Source organism: Megalobrama amblycephala, linkage group LG5, assembly GCF_018812025.1.
Source record: "Megalobrama amblycephala isolate DHTTF-2021 linkage group LG5, ASM1881202v1, whole genome shotgun sequence".
NCBI lineage: Eukaryota > Metazoa > Chordata > Actinopteri > Cypriniformes > Xenocyprididae > Megalobrama > Megalobrama amblycephala.
In genome coordinates, this window is record NC_063048.1 from 41,641,994 (window position 1) to 41,667,311 (window position 25,318).

At 35.6% G+C, this 25,318-nt stretch overlaps 1 protein-coding gene across 1 annotated transcript in view; it reads left to right on the forward strand.

Moving 5' to 3' along the window:
* Positions 1–292: 292 nt before the first annotated feature.
* Positions 293–25,318, forward strand: part of zgc:174356 (uncharacterized protein LOC100137120 homolog) — a 47,235-nt gene continuing 22,209 nt past the window's right edge. Inside the window, exons 1-6 of the mRNA XM_048192340.1 lie at positions 293–804; positions 5,543–6,290; positions 10,815–10,912; positions 18,310–18,448; positions 20,514–20,597; positions 24,995–25,151. Coding sequence (XP_048048297.1) covers positions 688–804; positions 5,543–6,290; positions 10,815–10,912; positions 18,310–18,448; positions 20,514–20,597; positions 24,995–25,151 — 1,343 coding nt within the window. The 5' untranslated portion in view covers positions 293–687. The remainder of the gene's footprint in view (positions 805–5,542; positions 6,291–10,814; positions 10,913–18,309; positions 18,449–20,513; positions 20,598–24,994; positions 25,152–25,318) is intronic.

Below are 25,318 nucleotides of genomic sequence, written 5' to 3' on the forward strand. Positions count from 1 at the left end.
CAATTTAATTAATGTTTATTGTTTAATTCTTATTCAATAAAATTAATTTGGGTTCATTTTAAGCAAGCAGTACAGTAATTGTTAAACAATAGTTAAGTTAAATAAAACTACCCAGCAAACATGTAACCCAACCGCTGGGTTTGTCCATTTTCAAGCCAACTAGGGTTGTTTTTAACCCAGCATTTTTTAGAGTGTACACTCTTGACCTTTGACAGCTTGTAGATGAAGTACTGAAAATGAAACTGGTCGTTGTTGCACATCAATATTTGCTGCTATATCGGGAAACGGCAGCGGCGTTCAAAGGAAATTTCACTTCGCAAGTTTAACATTCTGAAAACACACACTGCGAAAGGAGAACAGTATTCTCACATCTCTTTGTTTTCGCTGGGGAAGTGTGAATCTGTGGGGGATGTGTTCATAGGGCAAATAAAGGCCAAGCACTTTTACAACCACTAAGTAGAACAATTCCTGATAAGAAAATGTTGAGAGAGACAGTTTCCTGTTCCAGCTGACATGCATGTGACTAACCTTACAAAGTGTTAAAACAAGAAAACTCTTCCCTTTTCCACTACTCCGTTTGGACAGTATCAACGATTTACATGGGTTTACTCTACCTAACACGGCTTTAATGTTAAGAGACTGTTTCCTTCCTTCCTCGCTCCTACATCTGTCACTGCAAAGCTGAATATGTCAGCATGGAAGGAGAAACTAAGGAGAGTTGTTACAGTGGAGCCGGTGATTTTCTTCTACATGACCAGCACGTTCATCGTAACACCTGCATATCAACAGATGATTATCACAAAGGTAAGAGAGCAGCTACTTCTGTGATTTAAAGCAAGAGAAGTAAAGAGAGAGAGAGTGAAAGGGAGAGACATTAATCAAGTCAGTCCGGTGAGTCAGTGTTTTGTTCTTTGAACTGAAAAACAGGTCAGCAGGGTCCAGTTCTAGTACACAAAACGGAAATGCCCGAAGCAGAACCACGGAGCGCTTGGAGAATAGCAGTGGAGCTCGAGATGTACTCAAAACCCAAAACTGCAGCAGGCATTAATCAAGCCGAACCGGCCATGACAGTCCCAGAGCAAAATAACAGGCGCTGCGATCACTCATGGACAAGATTAAACAATCGCTGACAGTCATTAGTCTGTATTCTGTTGCTGAACTTAAAGGGACAGTTCACCCAGAAAAGAAAATTCTGTCATCATTTACTCACCCTCAAGAAACCTGTATGAGTTTCTTTCTTCTGTTGAACACGAAAGAAGATATTTGGAAGAATGTTGGTGATCAAACAGTTGACGGCAAGTCAATGGCTGCCGTCAACTGTCTGGTTACCATCATTCTTCAAAATATCTTCTTTCGTGTTCAACAGAAGAAAGAAACTCATACAGGTGTGGAACGACATGAGGGTGAGTAAATGAGAAAAGATTAATTTTTGGGTGAACTATCCCTTTAAACATTGAGTATGCTTGAAAAAAATTCAGTATCTTGATTTTAACCTTGTGCTATGTATGTGGGAAATTTACATTTTTTCCAGCGATGTGACATGCAACAACTGAATCTTTTTTAAATAGCTTTTTCTATTTTTTAAATAATTAAATGTAATTACAACTTAAAATAATCGAGCGACTACAAGAGGTATTTGTATTTGAAAATGTATTTTCAAAATTAATTTGTCATGCATTAGATATAAACAAGCGAAGGCTAAAAGATGATTAAAAACAAATCCAGCCACACTCAAAAAAGAAACTCTTTGAACGAACATAAAAAAATCATGGAAAGGATTTCCACATGATTAAGTTGCTTTATTTCAGCATTATGCAATTCTGTTATTCCAATTTAATGTACTTACATTGGGTCAACTTAATTTATTAAGGCTGATTCAACTTATTTACTATGGTTGGGCACAGCTTAATTTAATAGTTTCAGCCCAACTAATTTGCAATGTTTTGGACCAACTCATTTACTTAAGTTGATCCAATCTATGCAATTTAAGTTAGCCTAACAAAAGTGCTTAATGCTGAAAGAAAGCCATTTAATCACGCGGAAATCCTTTCCATGATTTAATTACATTAATTCAAAGAATAGCTTTTGAGTGTTAATAAATTAAAACCTTTTTACCATACACTCAAAAAAAATGACACTTTAAACTAACTCAAGTCAATTATGGACAGTGTTTCCACACAACCAACTTAGTTTTTATTAACATTAAAGGTGTATTTTTACTCTATGTAAAATAGTTATGTCCAACTTACTCAATTCAATCATGGACAGTGGTTCCACATGATTGAGAGAAGTAAAATCCAATAGAATCAACCACGTTAAATTAACTAGAATCAATTGTGTTCATTTTAAATAAAAAAAATAAAAAGCAATAAATAAATAAATAAAAAATAAATTGTTTTCATATACATTGATTTTTACAATTAATTCTTCTTGTTTAATTTTGTGATTTACATAACTTTTGTGTTGTTCTGTGTTAGAAATCTAGATGTGATACTGGATTCATCCTAAAGTGCCTTAACCAAAAACATTGTGAAGCCTAAATTGATCATAAGTCCATTGGTGGCAATGGTTCTACAATCAACATAGTCTTACAATGCTTTTGGGAAATGCAACCCAGAGCACTACCACAGTGATTACTTTCTTATTAAAGTAATTTGAAAGTTTGTTAGCAGGTCCTCAACCCAAGCACAAGTGCAACACTTCACCACAATGGTAACCGTAAAACTATTAATTAACTGAAACTTTTAAATACCAACATAATAGAACAGTAAACATTAAAAAGTCTTTCCATTTTCTCATCTTCCTAAAAACTGCTCAAAATCTGTCACATAGTGCTTAAAATCTTCCCATAGCATGATGGTAAGTGAAAATCCTGTTTGATTGAGTCCTGGTTGGGTTTACTTGATTGAAACATGTTATTTCAATATGAAAACATCAAGTTAAGTCAAAGAGTAATTATTTCAAGTCAATTTAACATGAAGCAATCACATTTAAACCAGAAACCTGATACAATGGTGCTGAATCAAAAATAAATTGTTTAAATAAAGTGAACAGCATCAAAAATCATTTTTTTGAGTGCAGGCTCATGTCTTGATCCCATTTTCTATTTCATTTTAAAAGTTTTTACAGTAAAAGTACATGTATTAATAACCATGTTCAACCAAGTTATTTTAATTTTCTTTTCAAAACTGGCAACCGTCCATTGACAATAATGCAGATGGAAATTTGAAGCCACATGTTACACTAGGCCTGTTGTTTTAACAATATAATATCTCATTATAATGGGAAAACATATAGTTTTTATGATATAATATGTCATTATTATGGGGAAAATATTACAAAAAAACATTGTTTTAATGACAACTTTTCATTATTATGAGAAAATATGCCATTTTAACGAAAAAAAAATGTTGTTTTAATGACATATATCTCATTATTATGACATAATTGTATATATTATGATATAATGTGGCAGCCTTAATATATATGTGGCAGCAATGTGCCACCATATAAATGAATGATATTTTTTTATCACTTCTATATCTATCTATCTATGTATCTCTCTATGTATCTCTCTATCTATCTATCTATCTATCTATCTATAATCTCTTAATGAATATTGAAAGGAGCGAATTTGTGCTTTTAAAATCCTTTTTGTATTTTTTCTTCTTTGTTTGAAATAAATTAGTTTTTGTGCATTAATATTAATAATTAATTAATATTTATAACTTGTGTCCAAAAAATAAATGAAAAGCATCAAAGTAAAATAGTGAGGGGGAAAAATGCAGGAAAAATAATATGTGAACTTGTGAAGACATTTCTATGAATATAAATAATGCAGTGAATATATGCATCTGCTTAAGGGTGACGCTTTCCAAAACATGCAGCTGTTTTTAGTTCCTGCTCTTGTCACTTTGCATTTTTTTCCTTTTTTTTTTCCTGAGCGAGTGTCCTTCCTTTCCTCTCTCCTTTAAATTCTCTTACCCTTCCAATGAACTCTGCGGCTCCACACATAACAGCTCTCAGAAAAATGTGGATGAATAGATCATATGAATGAGCACAACTCCACGCAGTGAAAACTGTTCAAAGATTAAAGAGGGTCCAATCATTTATTGCAAAGTACTCATTTACGCCACTCTTAATGGCCTCGATTCTTGCCATTTGCTCCTTGATATCATCATATTTGTGAGGTTGCGGTTCGTAAGATTCCCCGAGGCTTGTTCTTACAATAACTGAGGGCGTCCCCCGGCGCGATGAGTTACTGCTCGGGTTGTGCATCATTCCCGTAATGCCTTAGAGCATCATTACTGACACTGAATAAAACATTTGAGAAGTGGAAAATCCTCAAAAACGACCTAAGAAGCAATAACTGACTTTCAATTTTAAGACATTTGATCCAACTAAAAAAAGGGCTATTAAATGTCAAGCGTTTGACCTTTGTACAAAATGCTAAGGCCCACCTTAAAACAAATACTGAGCTATCTTTAACAACTGTCCTGTCATCTCATCTAAACATGTTATTAAGACTTTTATTCTCTAAATTTCGAGGGTTTTCAGAAGCAGAAGTCATCATAGTTGGGTTAACTTCTATAGTGGAATCTACAACAAATATAATTTTTGCATGATGTGAGTCATTTATTTGTCTAAAGGCTTTAATAATAATAAAAAACAAAGATATGTAAGGTAGTAAGGTAGTATTGAATCCAAAAGGTTTTAATTCTATTTTGCTACATATAAAGGTATTTTAAAGATTTTGAAGTGTCAAAAGGTCATTCGGTTTAACCGTCCAAAGGCCAATGCAGCCATTTCATTTGTGATTAAAATATCTTAAAATGTAATAAATATATTTATTTTTTTATTCTGCCATGATTTTATAACATCATATATCAACATACTGCAAAATGGTATTAAAATTATGTGTAGAAGTCATTGCTTTGTTATGAGAAAGAATGTCCAGAAAAATGAATTTCATTGATGTCATTTGGAGTAACCAATATAAAGGGACCATTTTGGATCAAGTCACATGGTTGTGAAGCAAAATAACTAACTCTCTTTTAACTATTTGAAAAATTAATGTTTTCATTTGCTCATTCGCATGTCCCGAAACATCAGGTCATTCAATACAACCGCTTTAAAACATGGAAAATTTTAAAATCTTGTACTAAATATAAAATATTTAATTGTCCTTTTGCTAGCTATTCGGTAAAACAGAAATTCTGGTTAAACTGAATGACTTTTTTGGTGACAAATGTTGTCCATCTTGTAAAAAATGACAAAAGCAGTGTTAATAAATTATAGTTACCACATAATCTCTTAATACAACTTCAAAATTAATTATATCTCCATTATGTTTTTCACACTGTTAAAAACCTTATTCGTCAATGACCCATTCCTATTTGCTACATACCGATTGTTCAGCTGACAAAAGTTTAGTTTTTTTTGGAAGAAAAAGCTCAGGGTCATTTAGATGTTGTTGATGCAGTGTGGTGATGCATAAATATTGATATTTTGAATAATTTTGAATAACTTTTTTCTTTTGAAGGTATGTCAAGAATTGCTCAAGAATGACACTATCTGCAGTAACCCTGAGCACCACAAAGGGGACGAGGAGGTTCAGACTACAGCCTCCTACATCCTGCTTCTGTTCAACGCCACCCTCAGCCTGGTCTCCATCCCTCCCGCTATAATGCTGGGCTCCTGGTCTGACCGCGCTGGCCGTCGGTGGGTAATGGCGTTCCCTTCTCTGTTGTCCCTGCTGAGTGGAGGGTTGCTCTTGGCTGTAGCCCTGTTGGAAAACATCAGTGTTTACTGGACCCTGATGGCTGCCGCCCTAACAGGCCTGACAGGTGGCCATGTCTCCGTTTTCCTCAGTTCCTTCAGCTACCTGGCCGACTTGACCATGGGCTCCAGCTCCAGTCGCACTTTACGTATGGCAGTGGCTGAGTCCATGATCTTCGTTGGCGGCACGGTGGGCTTCCTGCTAGGTGGATTTTTGGAGCAGGAATTTGGGCTCCAGGCAGCGTTCGGGGCCTACATTGGCTGCCACGTTCTGACATTACTTTATATTGTGCTTTGGCTGAGAGACCCTTCGATGGGAAAAAATACATGTATATCTGCCCATAAAGAGGGTGCAGATGAGCAGTGTTCTCCGACAGACCAGTCTAGGCTGTTTATCCTAAAGTACGCCAAGCTGTCTTTCAAAGCAGTGTTCAAGAGGAGGTCAGGGCAGGAGAGACTCAAATTGCACTTTCTCATTCTCTGCACCTTCATAAATAACCTGGTGGCTGTTGGTCAGTGCGCACACACACACAAACTCTATATTCTATACACTACCCCTAATCCTACCCATCACAGAAAACATTCTGCATTTTTATATTTTTAACATTGTTTAGTATCTTTTTAAAGCTATTTTAAATATGAGGACCCATGAAATGTGCTCATATTTCATATTTCATGTAATACCTATGGTGGCCCAGTAGTGCACAACACAACAAAATTAAAAAAGCAAACATAAGTTCACAACACAACAAAATAAAGCCACAACACAACGAAATAAAGCCACAACACAACAGAATAAAGCCACAACACAACAGAATAAAGCCACAACACAACGAAATAAAGCCACAACACAACGAAATAAAGCCACAACACAACAGAATAAAGCCACAACACAACGAATTAAAGACACAACACAACAGAATAAAGCCACAACACAACGAAATAAAGCCACAACACAACGAAATAAAGCCACAACACAACAGAATAAAGCCACAACACAACGAAATAAAGCCACAACACAACGAAATAAAGCCACAACACAACGGAATAAAGCCACAACACAACAGAATAAAGCCACAACACAACGAAATAAAGCCACAACACAACGAAATAAAGCCACAACACAACGGAATAAAGCCACAACACAACGAAATAAAGCCACAACACAACGAAATAAAGCCACAACACAACGGAATAAAGCCACAACACAATGGAATAAAGCCACAACACAACAGAATAAAGCCACAACACAACGAAATAAAGCCACAACACAACGAAATAAAGCCACAACACAACGGAATAAAGCCACAACACAACGAAATAAAGCCACAACACAACGAAATAAAGCCACAACACAATGGAATAAAGCCACAACACAATGGAATAAAGCCACAACACAACGGAATAAAGCCACAACACAATGGAATAAAGCCACAACACAACAGAATAAAGCCACAACACAACGGAATAAAGCCACAACACAACGAAATAAAGCCACAACACAACGAAATAAAGCCACAACACAACGAAATAAAGCCACAACACAACGAAATAAAGCCACAACACAACGAAATTAAAAAAGCAAACATAAGTTCACAACACAACAAAATAAAGCCACAACACAACGAAATAAAGCCACAACACAACGGAATAAAGCCACAACACAACGAAATAAAGCCACAACACAACGAAATAAAGCCACAACACAACGGAATAAAGCCACAACACAACAAAATAAAGCCACAACACAACGAAATAAAGCCACAACACAACAGAATAAAGCCACAACACAACGAAATAAAGCCACAACACAACGGAATAAAGCCACAACACAACGGAATAAAGCCACAACACAACGGAATAAAGCCACAACACAACAAAATAAAGCCACGACACAACAAAATAAAGCCACAACACAACGAAATAAAGCCACAACACAATGAAATAAAGCCACGACAGAACAAAATAAAGCCACAACACAACGAAATAAAGCCACAACACAACGGAATAAAGCCACAACACAACGAAATAAAGCCACGACACAACGGAATAAAGCCACAACACAACTGAATAAAGCCACAACACAACTGAATAAAGCCACAACACAACGAAATAAAGCCAAAACACAACGGAATAAAGCCACAACACAACTGAATAAAGCCACAACACAACTGAATAAAGCCACAACACAACGGAATAAAGCCAAAACACAACGGAATAAAGCCACAACACAACAGAATAAAGCCACAACACAACGGAATAAAGCCACAACACGACGCAATAAAGCCACAACACAATGGAATCAAGCCACAACACGACGAAATAAAGCCACAACACAACGGAATAAAGCCACAACACAACAGAATAAAGCCACAACACGACGAAATAAAGCCACAACACAACAGAATAAAGCCACAACACGACGAAATAAAGCCACAACAACGGAATAAAGCCAAAACACAACAGAATAAAGCCACAACACAACGGAATAAAGCCAAAACACAACGGAATAAAGCCACAACACAACAGAATAAAGCCAAAACACAACGGAATAAAGCCACAACACAACGGAATAAAGCCACAACACAACGGAATAAAGCCACAACACAACGCAATAAAGCCACAACACAATGGAAACAAGCCACAACACGACGAAATAAAGCCACAACACAACGGAATAAAGCCACAACACGACGAAATAAAGCCACAACACAACGAAATAAAGCCACAACACAACGAAATAAAGCCACAACACGACGAAATAAAGCCACAACACAACGAAATAAAGCCACAACACGACGCAATAAAGCCACAACACAATGGAAACAAGCCACAACACGACGAAATAAAGCCACAACACAACGGAATAAAGCCACAACACAACGAAATAAAGCCACAACACAACGGAAATGCTTCCGACCACTAGGGGGCTTTCAGAGCTCGATATTGTTAGTATTCCTTGCCAATGTTTTATAGAGTCGGCAGTGATATGAATACCACAATTAGTTTCAACAGTATATAACCACTGTTTATCGACATGAAATATTAATTCAAATCACTTGAGTGCACAATAGCTTCATATTTATACCTGTGAATGATTTGACGCGCTACCACTGCGAATGATGAAGGGAACGTCTGACAATTCCACCAAGTGGTTAAAACATATAATTTGTATTCATTAAAATTACTTTTAACATTTAAAAACAGACATGTTCAAATTACAAAGCTTGTCAGTCTTACCAACAGGAAGTAACAACCTTTGGAATTTGAACATGTCTGTTTTTAAATGTTAAACAAAGTCATTGTAATGAATACAAATTATACGTTTTAACCACTTGGTGGAATTGTCAGACGTTCCCTTCATCATGCGCTGTAGCGCGTCAAATCATTCACAGGAATAAATATGAAGCTATTGTGCACTCAAGTGATTTGAATTAATATTTCATGTCGATATAGAATGTTTACATACTTAAAACTAATCATGGTATTGATATCTTTGTAAGACTGTCGACTTTATAGAACATTGGCAAGGAATACCAATATTAACGAGCTCTGAGAGCCCCCTAGTGGTCGGGAGCATTTCCGTTGTGTTGTGGCTTTATTCCGTTGTGTTGTGGCTTTATTTCGTTGTGTTGTGGCTTTATTCCGTTGTGTTGTGGCTTTATTCCGTTGTGTTGTGGCTGGATTTTGTTGTGTTGTGGCTTTATTTCGTTGTGTTGTGGCTGGATTTTGTTGTGTTGTGAACTTATGTTTGCTTTTTTAATTTTGTTGTGATGTGCACTTCTGGGCCACCATAAATACTAGTGTAATACCCATGTCATTATACAAATTTGTGTCCTCATAAATAAGAAAACGCGTAGACATACATATATATATATTCAGTGTCACACCCGTATGCAGGTTAATCTCAAGAAACCTGTCAAGAATATGTCAAGATTACAAAAAAAAAAAAGAAAATCAAAAGAAACAAAGAAAACTTTTTTAAAACATTTTTCTTTTGCATTATTTTCATGACAATTAACCAAATTGTCTCCAAAATACTATAAAAGTTCCTGTAATTTATGATAATTAATAATAGTAATAACTATTATTATAATTATTTCAATTAAATAATCATTTCATTTAAATAATTTGTTATATTTGATTTAATATTTATTTTAAATCAGTATACAGTATATTCTAAATTATATTAATAAATTAAATAATTAATTCAAGTACAACAAATAATGATCTTTCCAAATGTATATTACATATTTACATATTTGTATTTCATGCAAGTATATATTCAAATAATAACACTACTCGAAAATCTGTTGGTAACCTCCATTAAAAATAGATTTCTTTATTGTAATTTACGTTTTTATTTTTTTATTTGTAATTTTTAAAAGTGTTATTAAAATGTCACACACACAAATATACTATAAATCATGTTAATATATGAAATAATTACACACAGTGCAACAAACAATCAAAACACTTGGTGACTTATTCTTGATTTTATACATTCACCAATAAAGATCGTTAAAAATACATTAACTTAAAGTAAACAGAGTTTGAAATGAAATATTTATAAGAGATAATGAACAGTATAAACATTCATTAAAAAAAAAAAATAGTGCTCCAACTCTGAGATGGCTGTAATGAATGATCAGTGCAGTTAATACCTGCCTCGTGGTGGAGTCGGCTGTTTATGACGATAATACTGCTGATCCACTGCAGGGAGGCTTTACAGCGCTCAATCTGAGGACTGTCACTCCTCAGGCCAGAGAGAGAGAGACGTGGTGATGTCTGCAGATGTCTCTACCACGTTCCATAAATTCTTAAAATGAGTTATTAGTGGTCTTAAATATTAGCATCTTTAATTTTGTCTAATTTAATTGTCGTTATATTTATAGGCACATAATTTACATTCGATCATCTCATTGAATTGCACACTGTATTGCTTTGAAAACATTGATCTTTGAAAGTCATGCCAATAAAGAGTTGGAGAGAGAGAGAGATGGGACATTAATAATAATGTGCATTTGTCTCTGCAGGCGAGCAGTCGATCTTGCTCTTGTATTTGATGTACGAGCCGAGAGAGTTCACGACTGCCCTGTTTGGGGTGTTTAACTCTGTGAGGATGCTCTTGTTGGTAAGTGGTCTTGTTTAATGCAGTAATGCTTTCTCTGATGACTCATGTCTCTCAGCTAACTCAGAGTGGAGATCAGCGGACGTCCTTGAAATGCCACTAAATCTTTCGACTTCAGGCTCAAACAGCAACGGCCATTGACTGGACACAGCTGTGTATCTTTGCTTGCTCTTCATTTGATTCTTTTCTCTGCTAGACCACACAGCTGAGCTCACACACCCCTTCCATAACCAAATGAGCATATTTCTTTAATAATATTTATGAGATTTAGTCAGAGAGGAAACGATGGGGTGAAGATAAGGGACAACTCTCAACAGACAACACACATCCAATATCAGTATCAGTCCATTCGGCTCCATTCAGTGACATTCAGTTCTGCTTCATATGAGCTGCAGTAATATAATGGGACAAAAGGACATATACATTCACATGCTGTCAAAACAACATTGTAGGGTATTGTGGATTTATATCCCACAATTCACAAAAACGTCAGTATTGCCAGGTATAAACAATTATGAGCTTCTGAAGCCAAGTTATGGGTTTTTGTAACTAAAATATTGTAAAATATATTTAAATTGTAACGTTGACATGCATTGTCTGTAAAGCTGCTTTGAAATGATATGTATCGTGAAAAACGCTATACAAATAAATTTGAATTCAATTGAATTCAATTGAAATATCCATAGTTAAAACTATTAACTATGATAACTAGCTTCCGCTAAACGGCCGTACGCATCAATTTGCAGTGGAAGAGTGACCTCTGACCTGACGCGTGACATAATGATGAATGCGGAAGCACAAAGGATAGAGCTTTGTGCTTTAAAGACAAAATGTCGATATAAGAGTAGAGGAGCTTGAGTTTGTTGCCCAGCTCTACTTGTTTGAGAGGCGTCTAAGCTTACCATACTCCTAAATCCTGCGTCATACACTACCGCTCAAAAGTTTGGGATCGGTAAGATTTTTAATGTTTTTAAAAGAAGTTTCGTCTGCTCACCAAGACTTAATTTATTTAATTAAAAATACAGTAAAAACAGTAATATTGTGAAAAATTATTACAATTTAAAATAACTGCTTTCTATTTGAGTAAGTAATTTATTCTCTGTTGGCAAAGCTGAATTTTCAGCATCATTACTCCAGTCTTCAGTGTCACATGATCCTTCAGAAATCATTCTAATATGATGATTTGATCCTCAAGAATTATTTGTTATTATTATCATCATGTTGAAAACAGTTGTGTACTTTTTTTTTCAGGATTCCTTGATGAATAGAAAGTTCAAAAGAACAGCATTTATCTGAAATACAAAGCTTCTGTAGCATTATACACTACCGTTCAAAAGTTTGGGGTCAGTAAGAATTTTTATTTTTATTTCTTTGAAAAGAAATGAAAGAAATGAATACTTTTATTCAGCAAGGATGCATTAAATCAATCAAAAGTGACAGTAAAGACATTTATAATGTTACAAAAGATTAGATTTCAGATAAACACTGTTCTTTTGAACTTTCTATTCATCAAAGAATCCTGAAAAAAAGTATTGTACACAAATATTTTGTACAATTGTAAACAATAAATGTTTCTTGAGCAGCAAATCATCATATTAGAATGATTTCTGAAGGATCATGTGACACTGAAGACTGGATTTACGATGCTGAAAATTCAGCTTTGCCAACACAAGAATAAATTACATTTTAAAATATTTTCAAATAGAAAACAGTCATTTTAAATTGTAATAATATTTCACAACATTACTGTTTTTACTGTAATTTTAATTAAGTAAATGCACCCTTGGTGAGCAGACGAAACTTTTTTTAAAAACATTAAAAATCTTAACGATCCCAAACTTTTGAGCGGTAGTGTACATCATGTCAGGAGTTACTCATTTGGCACCAGTCAACTTGCGCAGTATGCGTACGGTCGTTTGCCGGAAGCTTATTTGAATTTATAAATAACTACTAATACTATATTTTAAGTATGGCAATTTTTCTTACAAAAACCCATTGCTTCGCTTCAAAAGACTTGGGGGGCTTCAAAATCTGGCACCCTCCTTCCACTCCCATTATAAAGCTCGGAAGAGCCAGGATATTTTTAAATATATCTCCGATTGTGTTTGTCTGATAGTCATATACACATAGGATGGCTTGAGGGTGAGTAAATCATGGGGTAATTTTCATTTTTGGGTGAACTATCCCTTTTTTTCCTGCTATGGAAGTCAGTGGATGCTGTCTGGTTACCATCATTCTTCAAAATATCTTCTTTTGTGTTCAACAGAAGAAAGAAAATCATACAGGTTTGGAACAAATTGAATAAATGATGACAAAATTTTAATTTTTGGGTGAACTATCCCTTTAAGCAACACAGCTGTTTTCTGTTTTCTTGGTAATGATAAGAAATGTTTCTTGAGAATGATTTCTGAAGAATGGAGTGATGCTGAAAATTCAACTTTGATATCACAGGAATAATTTTTTAAAATATATTCAAATAGAAAACATGTATTTTAAATAGCACTAATACTTCAGTATTACTCTTTTTAACTGTGAGTTTTTTATCAAATGAATGCAGCCTTGATAAGTGACTTTCAAAAACATTACAAATCTTAGACCCCAACATTTTGAACAGTACACTCTACAAAATACTGGGTTAAAAACAACCCAAATTGAGTTGAAAATGGACAAACCCAGTGATTGGGTTGTTTTAACCCAGCAGTTGGGTTAAATGTTTACCCAACCTGCTGGGTAGTTTTATTTAACTCAACTATTGTTTAAAAATTACTGTACTGGTTGATTAAAATGAACCCAAAATATGTTGGAAATGAACATTTATTAATGTTCAATAAATAATAATTAAACAATAAACATTTCTTAAATTGCTTATTAATAAATGTTCACCTTTTGATTATTATTGTTGCCTCTAGTAATTATGTGTCTGATTTTTAATTTCCAACCTATTTGGGGTTCATTTTAAGCCAGACATATAGTCATTTTTAAATAATAGTTGAGTTAAATAAAATTACCCAGCACGTCTGGGCAAATATTTAACCCAACCATTGGGTTAAAACAACCCAGTCATCAGGTTTGTCCATTTTCAACCCAACTTGGGTTGTTGTTAACCCAGCATTTTTTAGATTGTAGTGTACATTTCTCATAGACAGCATGAAATGAAGCTTATTAAACAAACAATAAGACAATACTGCAGTATTATAACTATGTGAATTATGAGTTTTACGATTGATAACCCTTTCCAAAAAAAAACCATTGTGCTCTTCCTTCACCATGCCATTAGCTGAAAAAGCTCTGCAGTTTGAGACTGTCTGTACAGCAGTAGTGATGGGAAACGGGTTGCTTTGTTTTTGTCGCCTGTCACGGGGAACTCTTCTTCTGAGCAGGTCGATGCTGTGTCTCAGAGTGACACTTAAACAAAGCCTGCCAGTTAAGAAGCACCCATCCTGATTGGAGAGGTGCTGGCTCTCCTTTTATACCAGGGTGCACCACTGGGGCTCCAATCGGTTGGCTGCCTTTTGTGTGAAAGCCGAAGGCATCGATCCTGATAGAACCTATTATACACTCTGTCTGTAGGGGATGTCAGCCAGAGAACTGCCACCCAATATGTGAAGAAAAAGTTTTAATTAACCGCAATTGAAAGAGTCAATTGAGAGGAAAAAAAGCAGGGAAAAGACAGACAAAGGAACTTTTTTAAATACAAAGGCATCACGGAGGGGAGCTGATCTTGTGCTTCTAAAGATCTGAGGCATCAGAACGTTGGCAGGTCTGGCTGCGGTGAGCTCATGGCTCCACACTCGCAGTTTTTATAAATGGCTACAGGGCTGGAATTGACTTGTAATTAGGGTGGCGTGGAGTGGGTGAGGAATTATTAAACACTCCAGGCTCTAATGAGTTGATGAAAGTAAAAACACGGAGCGTTGACCTTTTCCGTGGAATGTTTATGCATTCCCATTATGTTTTCTGCTGCGAATCAGAGGCAGTGGCAAAGTCAGTTGACACCGGGCCCTCGCCAGGCAGGGTAATTAAATCAGAACTGTTTGCTTGAGCAGGCAGGGCAAATGAGTCACGCCGCGCCTCACGCGTGTTCGCACGCAAACGTGGATGCAGGTGAGTTCGCTTTCAAGTGCTTTCAGACCTTCTGAGTGAGACAGCCTGACTGTTTTTGACACTGTTTCATCAGGCACAAACCCTGAAGGTTAATTAATGCACTGGTTATGTTTAGACGCATCTGAGAGAATCTAAATATTTATGGGCTTTGTTTTAATACAAGCTGAACCCCAGAAGTGCTCATGAATTCTAGTGCCGTGCTTATGCATTTCAGATATCACGCAGTTGTTATATTACATTATTTGACATCAGCATCATTTGAACCATTTTGAATTACACATAGATCATATGATTGGTGATAAAATACAGGTGAAAAAATCCATCGATTTACACAAGTCACATTTGGCCACCTAGCAAATATTGAGAAAACCCTAATAAACAACTAGAAATGTGCTACAAATCACTCAGCAAATGCATAGCAACATTATCGCAAATACAGGTAATTCCTGGGATTCGGTAATGTTTCAACTTGGACAAACTTGGAAAAAAAAACTACATATGATTCATTTTCTTAATATCCCACTTCATTAGGCACATATTAAACCTCTAACAAATACTCAAAAACAACAACAACAACAACAAAAAACATTATTGCCAAAAATTATTGACAGAAAAACACAGAATTGTTGACATTTTTGCAGATTTATTAAAAAAGAAAAACTGAAATATCACATGGTCCTAAGTATTCAGACCCTTTGCTGTGACACTCATATATTTAACTCAGGTGCTGTCCATTTCTTCTGATCATCCTTGAGGTGGTTCTACACCTTCATTTGAGTCCAGCTGTGTTTGATTATACTGATTGGACTTGATTAGGAAAGCCACACACCTGTCTATATAAGACCTTACAGCTCACAGTGCATGTCAGAGCAAATGAGAATCATGAGGTCAAAGGAACTGCCTGAAGAGCTCAGAGACAGAATTGTGGCAAGGCACAGATCTGGCCAAGGTTACAAAAGAGGACTTAAATGCACTTAAGGTTCCTAAGAGCACAGTGGCCTCCATAATCCCTAAATGGAAGACGTTTGGGACGACCAGAACCCTTCCTAGAGTTGGCCGTCCGGCCAAACTGAGCTATCGGGGGAGAAGAGCCTTGGTGAGAGAGGTAAAGAAGAACCCAAAGATCACTGTGGCTGAGCTCCAGAGATGCAGTCGGGAGATGGGAGAAAGTTGTAGAAAGTCAAGGCCGAAGGTTTACCTTTCAAAAAGACAATGACCCTAAGCACACAGCTAAAATAACGAAGGAGTGGCTTCACTACAACTCCGTGACTGTTCTTGAATGGCCCAGCCAGAGCCCTGACTTAAACCCAATTGAGCATCTCTGGAGAGACCTAAAAATGGCTGTCCACCAACGTTTACCATCCAACCTGACAGAACTGGAGAGGATCTGCAAGGAGGAATGGCAGAGGAACCCCAAATCCAGGTGTGAAAAACTTGTTGCATCTTTCCCAAAAAGACTCATGGCTGTATTAGATCAAAAGGGTCTGAATACTAAATACTGAGCAAAGGGTCTGAATACTTAGGACCATGTGATATTTCAGTTTTTCCTTTTAATAAATCTGCAAAAATGTCAACAATTCTGTGTTTTTCTGTCAATATGGGGTGCTGTGTGTACATTAATGAGGAAAAAAATAAACTTCAATGATTTTAGCAAATGGCTGCAATATAACAAAGAGTGAAAAATTTAAGGGGGTTTGAATACTTTCCGTACCCACTGTATATATATATATATATATATATATATATATATATATATATATATATATATATATATATATATATATATATATAATGGACATTTCAAAGTATTGTGAAAAGCTTTTAACATTTAATTTTGGTGAACCACCACTTTAAAAAGTCTGGGGAACTGAAATATTACCGAATTATAGGAATTACCCATACATATAATACCCTAACTTCCACTACTCATATGGTCTAAGCCAGTGAATCTCAACCTTTTTTTTTAAATGGACCCCTGTCATATTTAGAACCGTCCTCAAGAATAGAGAAAGACCCCAGAATAATATTGGCTCATTAGTATCACTGTCTTTGTGACGACCACATGCAATCAAGTATAATTTACTACTACATTAGTTGACTTGTCCAATACTCATTCATACCATCAATTATAATATACATTTATTATCTTCTTCTTTTATGGAAATATATACAAATATATATTCATATTCAGATATTTTAAAAGGACCCCCTGGCATTACGTCCACGGACCCCTGGTTGAGAAACACTGGTCTAAGCCACAAATGGTCTATCACTTATCAGTATACCTGGACATTTTTTTCTGAGAGGGAACGGTTCACTGGTATAAAAATAATGACTCTAGTCAAAACTTACAGCTAAATTAGCCTAAGAAAGTCCTGCATTATAGTTAAAAGAGACATATTAAAGAATGAAAATACCACCTTCATGTGTAATGGAATTTACTATTGTTCAACGAATTTTCATGGGTGAAATCTAGAATCCATGTGATCAGGAATTTCACGTGAGGGTTAAATATTTGCCTACACAGATTTCGCAAATTGGTCATACTTGATCTGCTTGGTTTGAAAGTGACTTCTTTGTGAGCTTTGCTTCATACTTCATTACACTATTGACAAAGGACCTTTTTTCCTAAAAATGTTGCCAAATGTATGCTAATTTGACCATACCTTTACACTTAAAGGGTTAGTTCACCCAAAAATGACAATTCTGTCATTAATTACTCACCCTCATGTAATTCACCCTCACCTTCAAACCTGTAAGACTTTCTTTCATCTTCAGAACACAAATGAAAATATTTTTGATGAAATCTGAGAGGTTTCTGTCCCTCCATTGACAGCTACGCAACTGACACTATCAAGCCCCAGAAAGGCAGAAAATACATAATAAAAGTACTCCATGTGATCTCAGTGGTTTACCCTCAGTTTTATAAAGCAATGCGAGTGCTTTGTTTGTGAAAAACATAATTTACCAATTTATTTACAAAATATTAACCTCCAACATGTGTTCACACAATAAGGTCTGCTCTCACGGCAACACAACACACATGTCATAGTGTTTTCATTGTCTATACATAGATCTTAAAGTGAAATGAATTTAGATAAGCTAACAATGAACCCATAGCTGATTAGATAATAATGGATCCCTGTTTAGCTTTTGTTCCATTTACTCTTTGCTCATTTTCAAGGCATTTAAATACAATAGGGTCCTTCAGCTATAATCGACTTAGCTTCAACCAAATGATGCCATTTTTGTTTCATCCCAGCACGAACCTAACCTGCTGTGATGCTCTCTGGCAGGGCTTTGGTCTGCTGGGTCTATTTCCTGTGCTGATGAGGTGTATTAAGGAGATGACTTTAGCAAAACTCAGTGCTGTGTGCAGAATCGCCTCTTACGTCCTACTTGCCCTCTCGAACAACACATGGATGGTCTTCCTTGGTAAGTTCCCATCACTCATATGACTCATTTAAATGACACAATGAAGCCCCTTGCAAAGTTATTGTGCATGAAGAATGATTCATAAAATCATTATGTCAAGTTAATTTTGCAGTAGGGTCAATGATGTGACGCTCGTTTATTTTGTCCAGGCCTGTTAATTAATTCAAAAAGACATTAAAAATGCAATTCATACATACAATGACTTGAATACACATCTTCTATGATAAGTATGTTGTTGCTTTCTGATTTAAAGTGGTCCTTGATTATTAATTTTTTTTTTTTTTTTTTTTTTTGACAAATTTGACAAGCTATAACAAATGATCTGTGGGGTATTTTGAGCTGAAACTTCACAGACACATTGTCGGACACCAGAGACTTATATTACATCTTGTAAAAGGGGCATAATAGGTCCAGTTTAAAATATTAAAGTAGTTTATTTGGCAAAATATCTTATTTTATTACTATATAATATATAATTAAATAATTTAATAAGATATAATTTAATACTGTAATTATTTTAAATATTATATATTACACTACCATCCAAATGTATTTTTACATGAATACTTTTATTCAGAAAGGATGCATTAAACTGATCAAAAGTCATAGTGAAGAGATTGATAATGTTACAAATATATATATATATATATATATATATATATATATATATATATATATATATATATATATATATATATATATATATATATACTGTGTAAAAATGATAAATCACATATCACTACCACAACATCATTACCAAATAAATGAGGGAAAAAAAAAAAAAAAAATATATATATATATATATATATATATATATATATATTTTTTTTTTATATATATATATATATATATATATATATATATATATATATATATATATATATATATATATATATATATATATATATATATTTTTTTTTTTTTTTTTTTTTTCTCATTTATTTGGTAATGATGTTGTGGTAGTGATATGTGATTTATCATTTTTACACAGTAAGGTTTTACTCTCGGAAACTTCAAGATGGTTATAAACAGCACAACTGACCCTATTTCAAATATGTCAGCGGGCATATCAAAGCACATCTCTCTTCCCTAAAACAATGTAGATTTCTTTTGTCAGTATGTGACATGCACAAAGCAAACATTTCCACTCGAGGCCTGACAGTCTTCACTTGAGCTGACTGTTTTAACAAGACAGTCAAATGGGTAAATGCTCTTTGGGAAAAAAGAAAAAAAAAAAAAAAAAAGTCTACCCGACTTTTTATGGTTCACATCCTCACTGCTGTCTGAACTCACTGCCTTGTTCCAGGGGGGTTACACCTCCAAAGAAGACTTTTCAGAGTGGTAAGTAATGATAACATTGTGCCAGCCTTCATAGACGGCCACTCTCAGGGAGAGACAGCCAGATCTGCGTTAATACCGTTAATGAAATAAATGGTAGTGGAAATTGTTATTCTAATCGAAGTGGTGGACTAAAGCCATTTTAAGGGAGAAGAGTGGCGGCTCTGATGAATAATCAGCGGCAGGGAGGGTGAAATTTGCATGCTGGTCTTTTCTGTTGGCTGTGATAATGAGGGGCACAGTGGCGGCACACAGGAGTCATAACCTCCATTCTGCTATAGTACAGCACATGTGTGGCACACACACACACACACAGACGTGTGCACAGATACACCCCACCGAATACACGTCAACGCAAATGCAGAGAATCTTTTGTTCTCTTGAGGATCTGCTTTTCTTGATCATGCGTGATCAGGCTGCAGAGACGAGCGAGTGACTTTACATTCAGAGCTATTAGGAAAAGCCCATGCTCTGTAATCACAATTACCTCTCGGAATTTCATGCATATAGATTAAGCTCATGAATTATTGAATATTCCATTTAGATTCACTTACACTTCAGAACTGGTTAGCATTCCTCTAGTATCACCAGATTAGTTATTTGTGGCTTGTGTGTAACTTATGTAATGTTTTGTTGTGTAAGCTATGTTTTATATATGTAGGTATTTGTAGTAATTATTATTGTTTACTATTAATCTCAACAGTTTTCTATTTGTCCTGTTTCGCAGTTGCTATAGTCGGTGCTCCAGCTGGTATCAGCCAAGCAGTGATTCGTTCTTTGTCTTCTGCTATCGTGGGACCCGATGAACAAGGTACTGTGTTAAAAATTCACGTTCACACACACACAAGTATCATGCTAAGAAAGAGGTCTAATGAAAAAGAGAGAGACGCACCACAACCAAGAAGGTGCTACACGTTTGATTTTTTTGACATGGTAGGATGTTAAATTCCTGATTTTTAGATCGATACCATGGTAAAATAATGGTTTATCAGTAGTCCTTTTGGAAATTAATGTATGCTGTTGGTTGTAAGACCACAATAACCACATGATTTTTAGATAGATACCTTGATAGTACAATTTTGACTTGGTAGGATGGTAAAATTATGTTGTTGTTGTTTTTTTGTTTTTTTTGGGGATAAAACCATGGTAAACACATGGTTTTGGATGGTCCTTACAGAAATAAACTTATGATGTTTGTAGTAAGACCTCAAATTTACTACAGTAACCATATTTTAACTATGATATTTGCAGCCAAACTTTTGTAATAAAAAAATAATAAATCTGCCCAAAACATGGTTACTACAGGTTTACTATAGAAGCACCATGGATAATTTTACCATAGTAAAATAAGGAGATACCATAGAAGCATTAACCCTCTACTGCACACATGTTGATGGCACATGGAAAAAAATCAGTTTTTTGTTAATTTGGGAACATTTTATTGATAAAAATGTTTTTGACCCTCCTAAAATATTTTTCCGTTGCCTCAGGGCAACGTTGTGCAACAATGGTACAGAATCATAGAGAAAATTATCATCAAAATCACATTTTTAAAAAAAAAAATGTCAAGAAATCATTAAGTAAAAAGGGAAAAACACTTGAAAGACACTGATATATTGAATTTGATACATGCATAGGTCTGTATCATGTAGTGTGCTATGCCATATAATGTACTTCATGTAATAAGATTTCACTGCGTACGAAACTTCAAAAAGCACTTATTCTCTACTGTGAAATAGAGGTGTATGTTACAATTTTTGCACATCACTTTGGGTGTTCCTGCACACCCAGGAATGCTGCATCTTCCCTTCTTATAATACATTATGGCCAATGTGAGGTACTGTCAAAAACCTCCTCAAAAAGTATCCATTATTGCACAACGTTGCCCTGAGGCAACAAAAAGGAAAACTGAATTTCTGAACATACAAAATAAAAAAATCTTCATAAAACCTGACAAAAGGCTTCTCTACACCTTCATACACACACCTATATTTTTTATGTACAGTTCATGTCATTTTAAATAAGATTACTAAAGCAAATAATCTTGCCTTTTTCTCACACATATGCTCCTGTGACCATGTGTCAGAACAGGACATCCCGCCTTTAAATGGTGCTTGATAATGACTCCCACAGCTTACTGGACTGTTCTTTGGTACTTTCTCGACCTTTCTAATTGGTTGTAATCATTTAAAGAAAAATTTACTAAACATAGGGCTTAAGAAAACTTTTTGTTTTTCCGATTTAGGTTTGTGGACACAGCACGTATTTTTAGACATGATAGCATGGTCAAATCACGTTTTTTTTTTGTTCGTTTTTTTTGTTCGTTTTTTTGTTTTTATAAATACCATGGTAAAATCGTGTTTTTTTTTTGTGTGTGTTTTTTTGGATAGTCCTTTTGGAAATTAACCAGTGGTATTTGTAGTAAGACCACATATTTACAGTTGTTTTACAGTAACCCTAGCTTAACTATGGTATTTGTAGTAAAACTATGGTGATAAAAAGTAAAAAAAAAAAAAACATAACACAGTAAAATCATAGTTTCTGGATAGATAAGAATTGTTATCAATCTTAGAGGAAACACCATGAATCAAGTAATCATTCAGTACCATGGTATCACCTATCATCTAATACCATTACAGTGTTTTCTGTGAGGGTGTGATCCATTGCATAATATGTGTACATGACATCATTGCTTTCTTCTCCCTGTTTGATCTACAAGCCCACAAATGAGCTGAAAAACCCTCAGGAAAGTGTTTTGACCTTCACTATGACAAATAGATTTGAGTCAAGCTTTTCTTCAAAATCTTTACTTTCTTTGACATTTGTTTCTGCCTGATAACGTAGCTAAAAGCCCAAGATTTAATCTCCATTGTCCTTTCACAAATCCTTAATGAGAGGCATCGCAGTATGCATAATTAACTGGGAAGCTGAACACCGGCTTTCTCAAAAATCAGAATTATCAAACTCGTTTAAGTGGAAAACAATGCAAGGGGAACAGAGCAACAACAAAAAAACATCTCGAATAGACTTTCATATTCATATCCAGCCTGGCTTGTTTCCACTCACGTAAGCCAAACCGAAAGGAAATATCCATTTAGTTTGTGGACACAAACATCTTTCTTCCCATTACTTTTATTTATTTTCCTGTTGATGCAAGAGTGATACAACTGTGAAAGGATATAGTGATGACAGGCCATGCCATCCATAAATGCACTGTTGCCTCTTTCCACTTTGACAGCCATTTCCTCTGCTTGTGTCTTAAATTGCATGTGTCACTGAATCTATTGCAGTTACCAGTCATTCAGGGGCTCTCACACGACTTCTAGCTCCGGCAAAGATCAATAAGTATTGCATGTTCCAGGCACTTACGGGCTGCCCCGATGCTCCCCGTCTCATTCTGCTCCAGTTAGTCAGAGCAGTCACGAAGTTCAGCGTAGCTCAGGGAGATATTTTATCAAAGTGGATCAAACCATTATTCATGGCAACAATCTACTGCACAGACCTCAGTTTCCACGGCCATTATTCTTTCATTCAGATAAAATCATGGGTTCGGAATTTCAAGTGCATCCATGGCATATTCATGAATCGGTATACTGGTTTTATCCACAATGGTTCAGATATCTTCATCAGTTAGTAGTTGCGGGTCACAGACTGACTAAATAAAAAAAATGTAGGGGTTTCAATGTAGGGATAATTCTTGGGCTCCACTAATATTATAATCCATCCGTCCGTCCGTCCATTCATCCATCCATCCACCCACCCACCCATCCATCCATCCATCCATCCATCCATCCATCCATCCATCCATCCATCCATCCATCCATCCATCCATCCATCCATCCATCCATCCATCCATCCACTCATTCACCCATCCATCCATCCATCCACCCATCCATCCACCCATCCACCCATCCATCCATCCATCCATCCATCCATCCATCCATCCATCCATCCACCCATCCATCCATCCATCCATCCATCCATCCATCCATCCATCCACCCATCCACCCATCCATCCACCCACCCACCCATCCATCCACCCACCCATCCATCCACCCATCCATCCACCCATCCATCCATTTCCCACCTCATGCATTAAAGGCTAATTATTATTTTCTATTGTCCAATTGGATTTTATTAGGGACCCCATTTATTGATAAAATGTACAACTTGAATGCACTATACTGTAAGTTGATTTTGTTAAAAGCGTCTGTCAATTGTATAAATATTAAATATGCACAACAGGTGTTTGGTCTGAATTTTACTATAAAGAATGTGTTCCATTAACCAAAATAATGAGTACAAATGACTACTGCACTTATGTAAATTCTCATATCTTTTCTAAGCTGAACTACATTGGGATAAACAACAACAAAACCGCACCTTTATGTAATTTTTTTTTTTTGACCAATCATTAGTCACCATGAAATCAAGATTGACCATTCTTGTTTTGTTTTTTTTATGGAATATTGCATATATTGCATGTATAATATATTCATTATAAATTCATTATGATTTATCTGTGCTCAAATTCATGACTACTCATAAACTTTAAACTTACTGCGACATCAAGACTATTACAACTATTAGTATTTTGTTAGTATTAGTTTTTTTATATTATTATTTTGATGAAATATAAAGTTCTATAATGAAACTCTAGATGGCGCAGGCTAATAGGTCCTTTAACTCAACCTGCTTGCAATCTCATCGTTATCTATAAGGTACAGCTGATTGGTTCCTGCTGTATCATTAGCCAATGAGCTCGCTGCTCAACCTTCAAATAGTTGGTCAGTGTTTGCTGTAGCAGTTGCAGCACACTTTCAGAAACTCTCCACCTTCCCCAGCTCCACCTGTATAGATCTGCCATGGGTCTTTGCTCACAGCAGTGTGTTGTGTATGTATTATCCATAGCAATTCACGTACTTGCTCTGCAGCAGATCTATTCTGCCAAGACCAAACATATCAACATTGTAATACCCATTACAATGCCAAACACTCAGAGTTGTCATGACAGAACTAATATTTTAATAAGTTAGAGGGAATTAAATATTACTGAGGTGCAAGAACTGCACAATATTTTTTTACTGTTTCTTATTTTTTATGCACATTTTACTCTTTATTTCCCACCAGCCAACTCAGTCTGGTTCAACTGAATTTCTCTAGATGTCTGTTTCATGTCTTCATTGACCTGAATTTTGATGTCCTCAGGTGCCATGTTCTCCTTCTCCGCCTCAGTGGAAGCGACCTGCATCCTTATTGCTGCTACGATCTTTAACGGGCTGTACCCCCTGACCCTGCCCACTTTTCCTGGGATGCCCTTCATCATCATGGCGGTCTTCATGCTCATCGTGCTCATTCTCTTGCAGTAAGCTAATCGTTCTTTTATACGTAAACTGAATATAGTGACTGCAAAATTTCACATATTTTTATTATTTAGTCTATACACCATACAAAAGAAAAGGGTTGTTAAGATTTTACAAAAGTCTCTCATGTTCACCAAGGCTGCATTTATTTGGTCAAATACATTAAAAA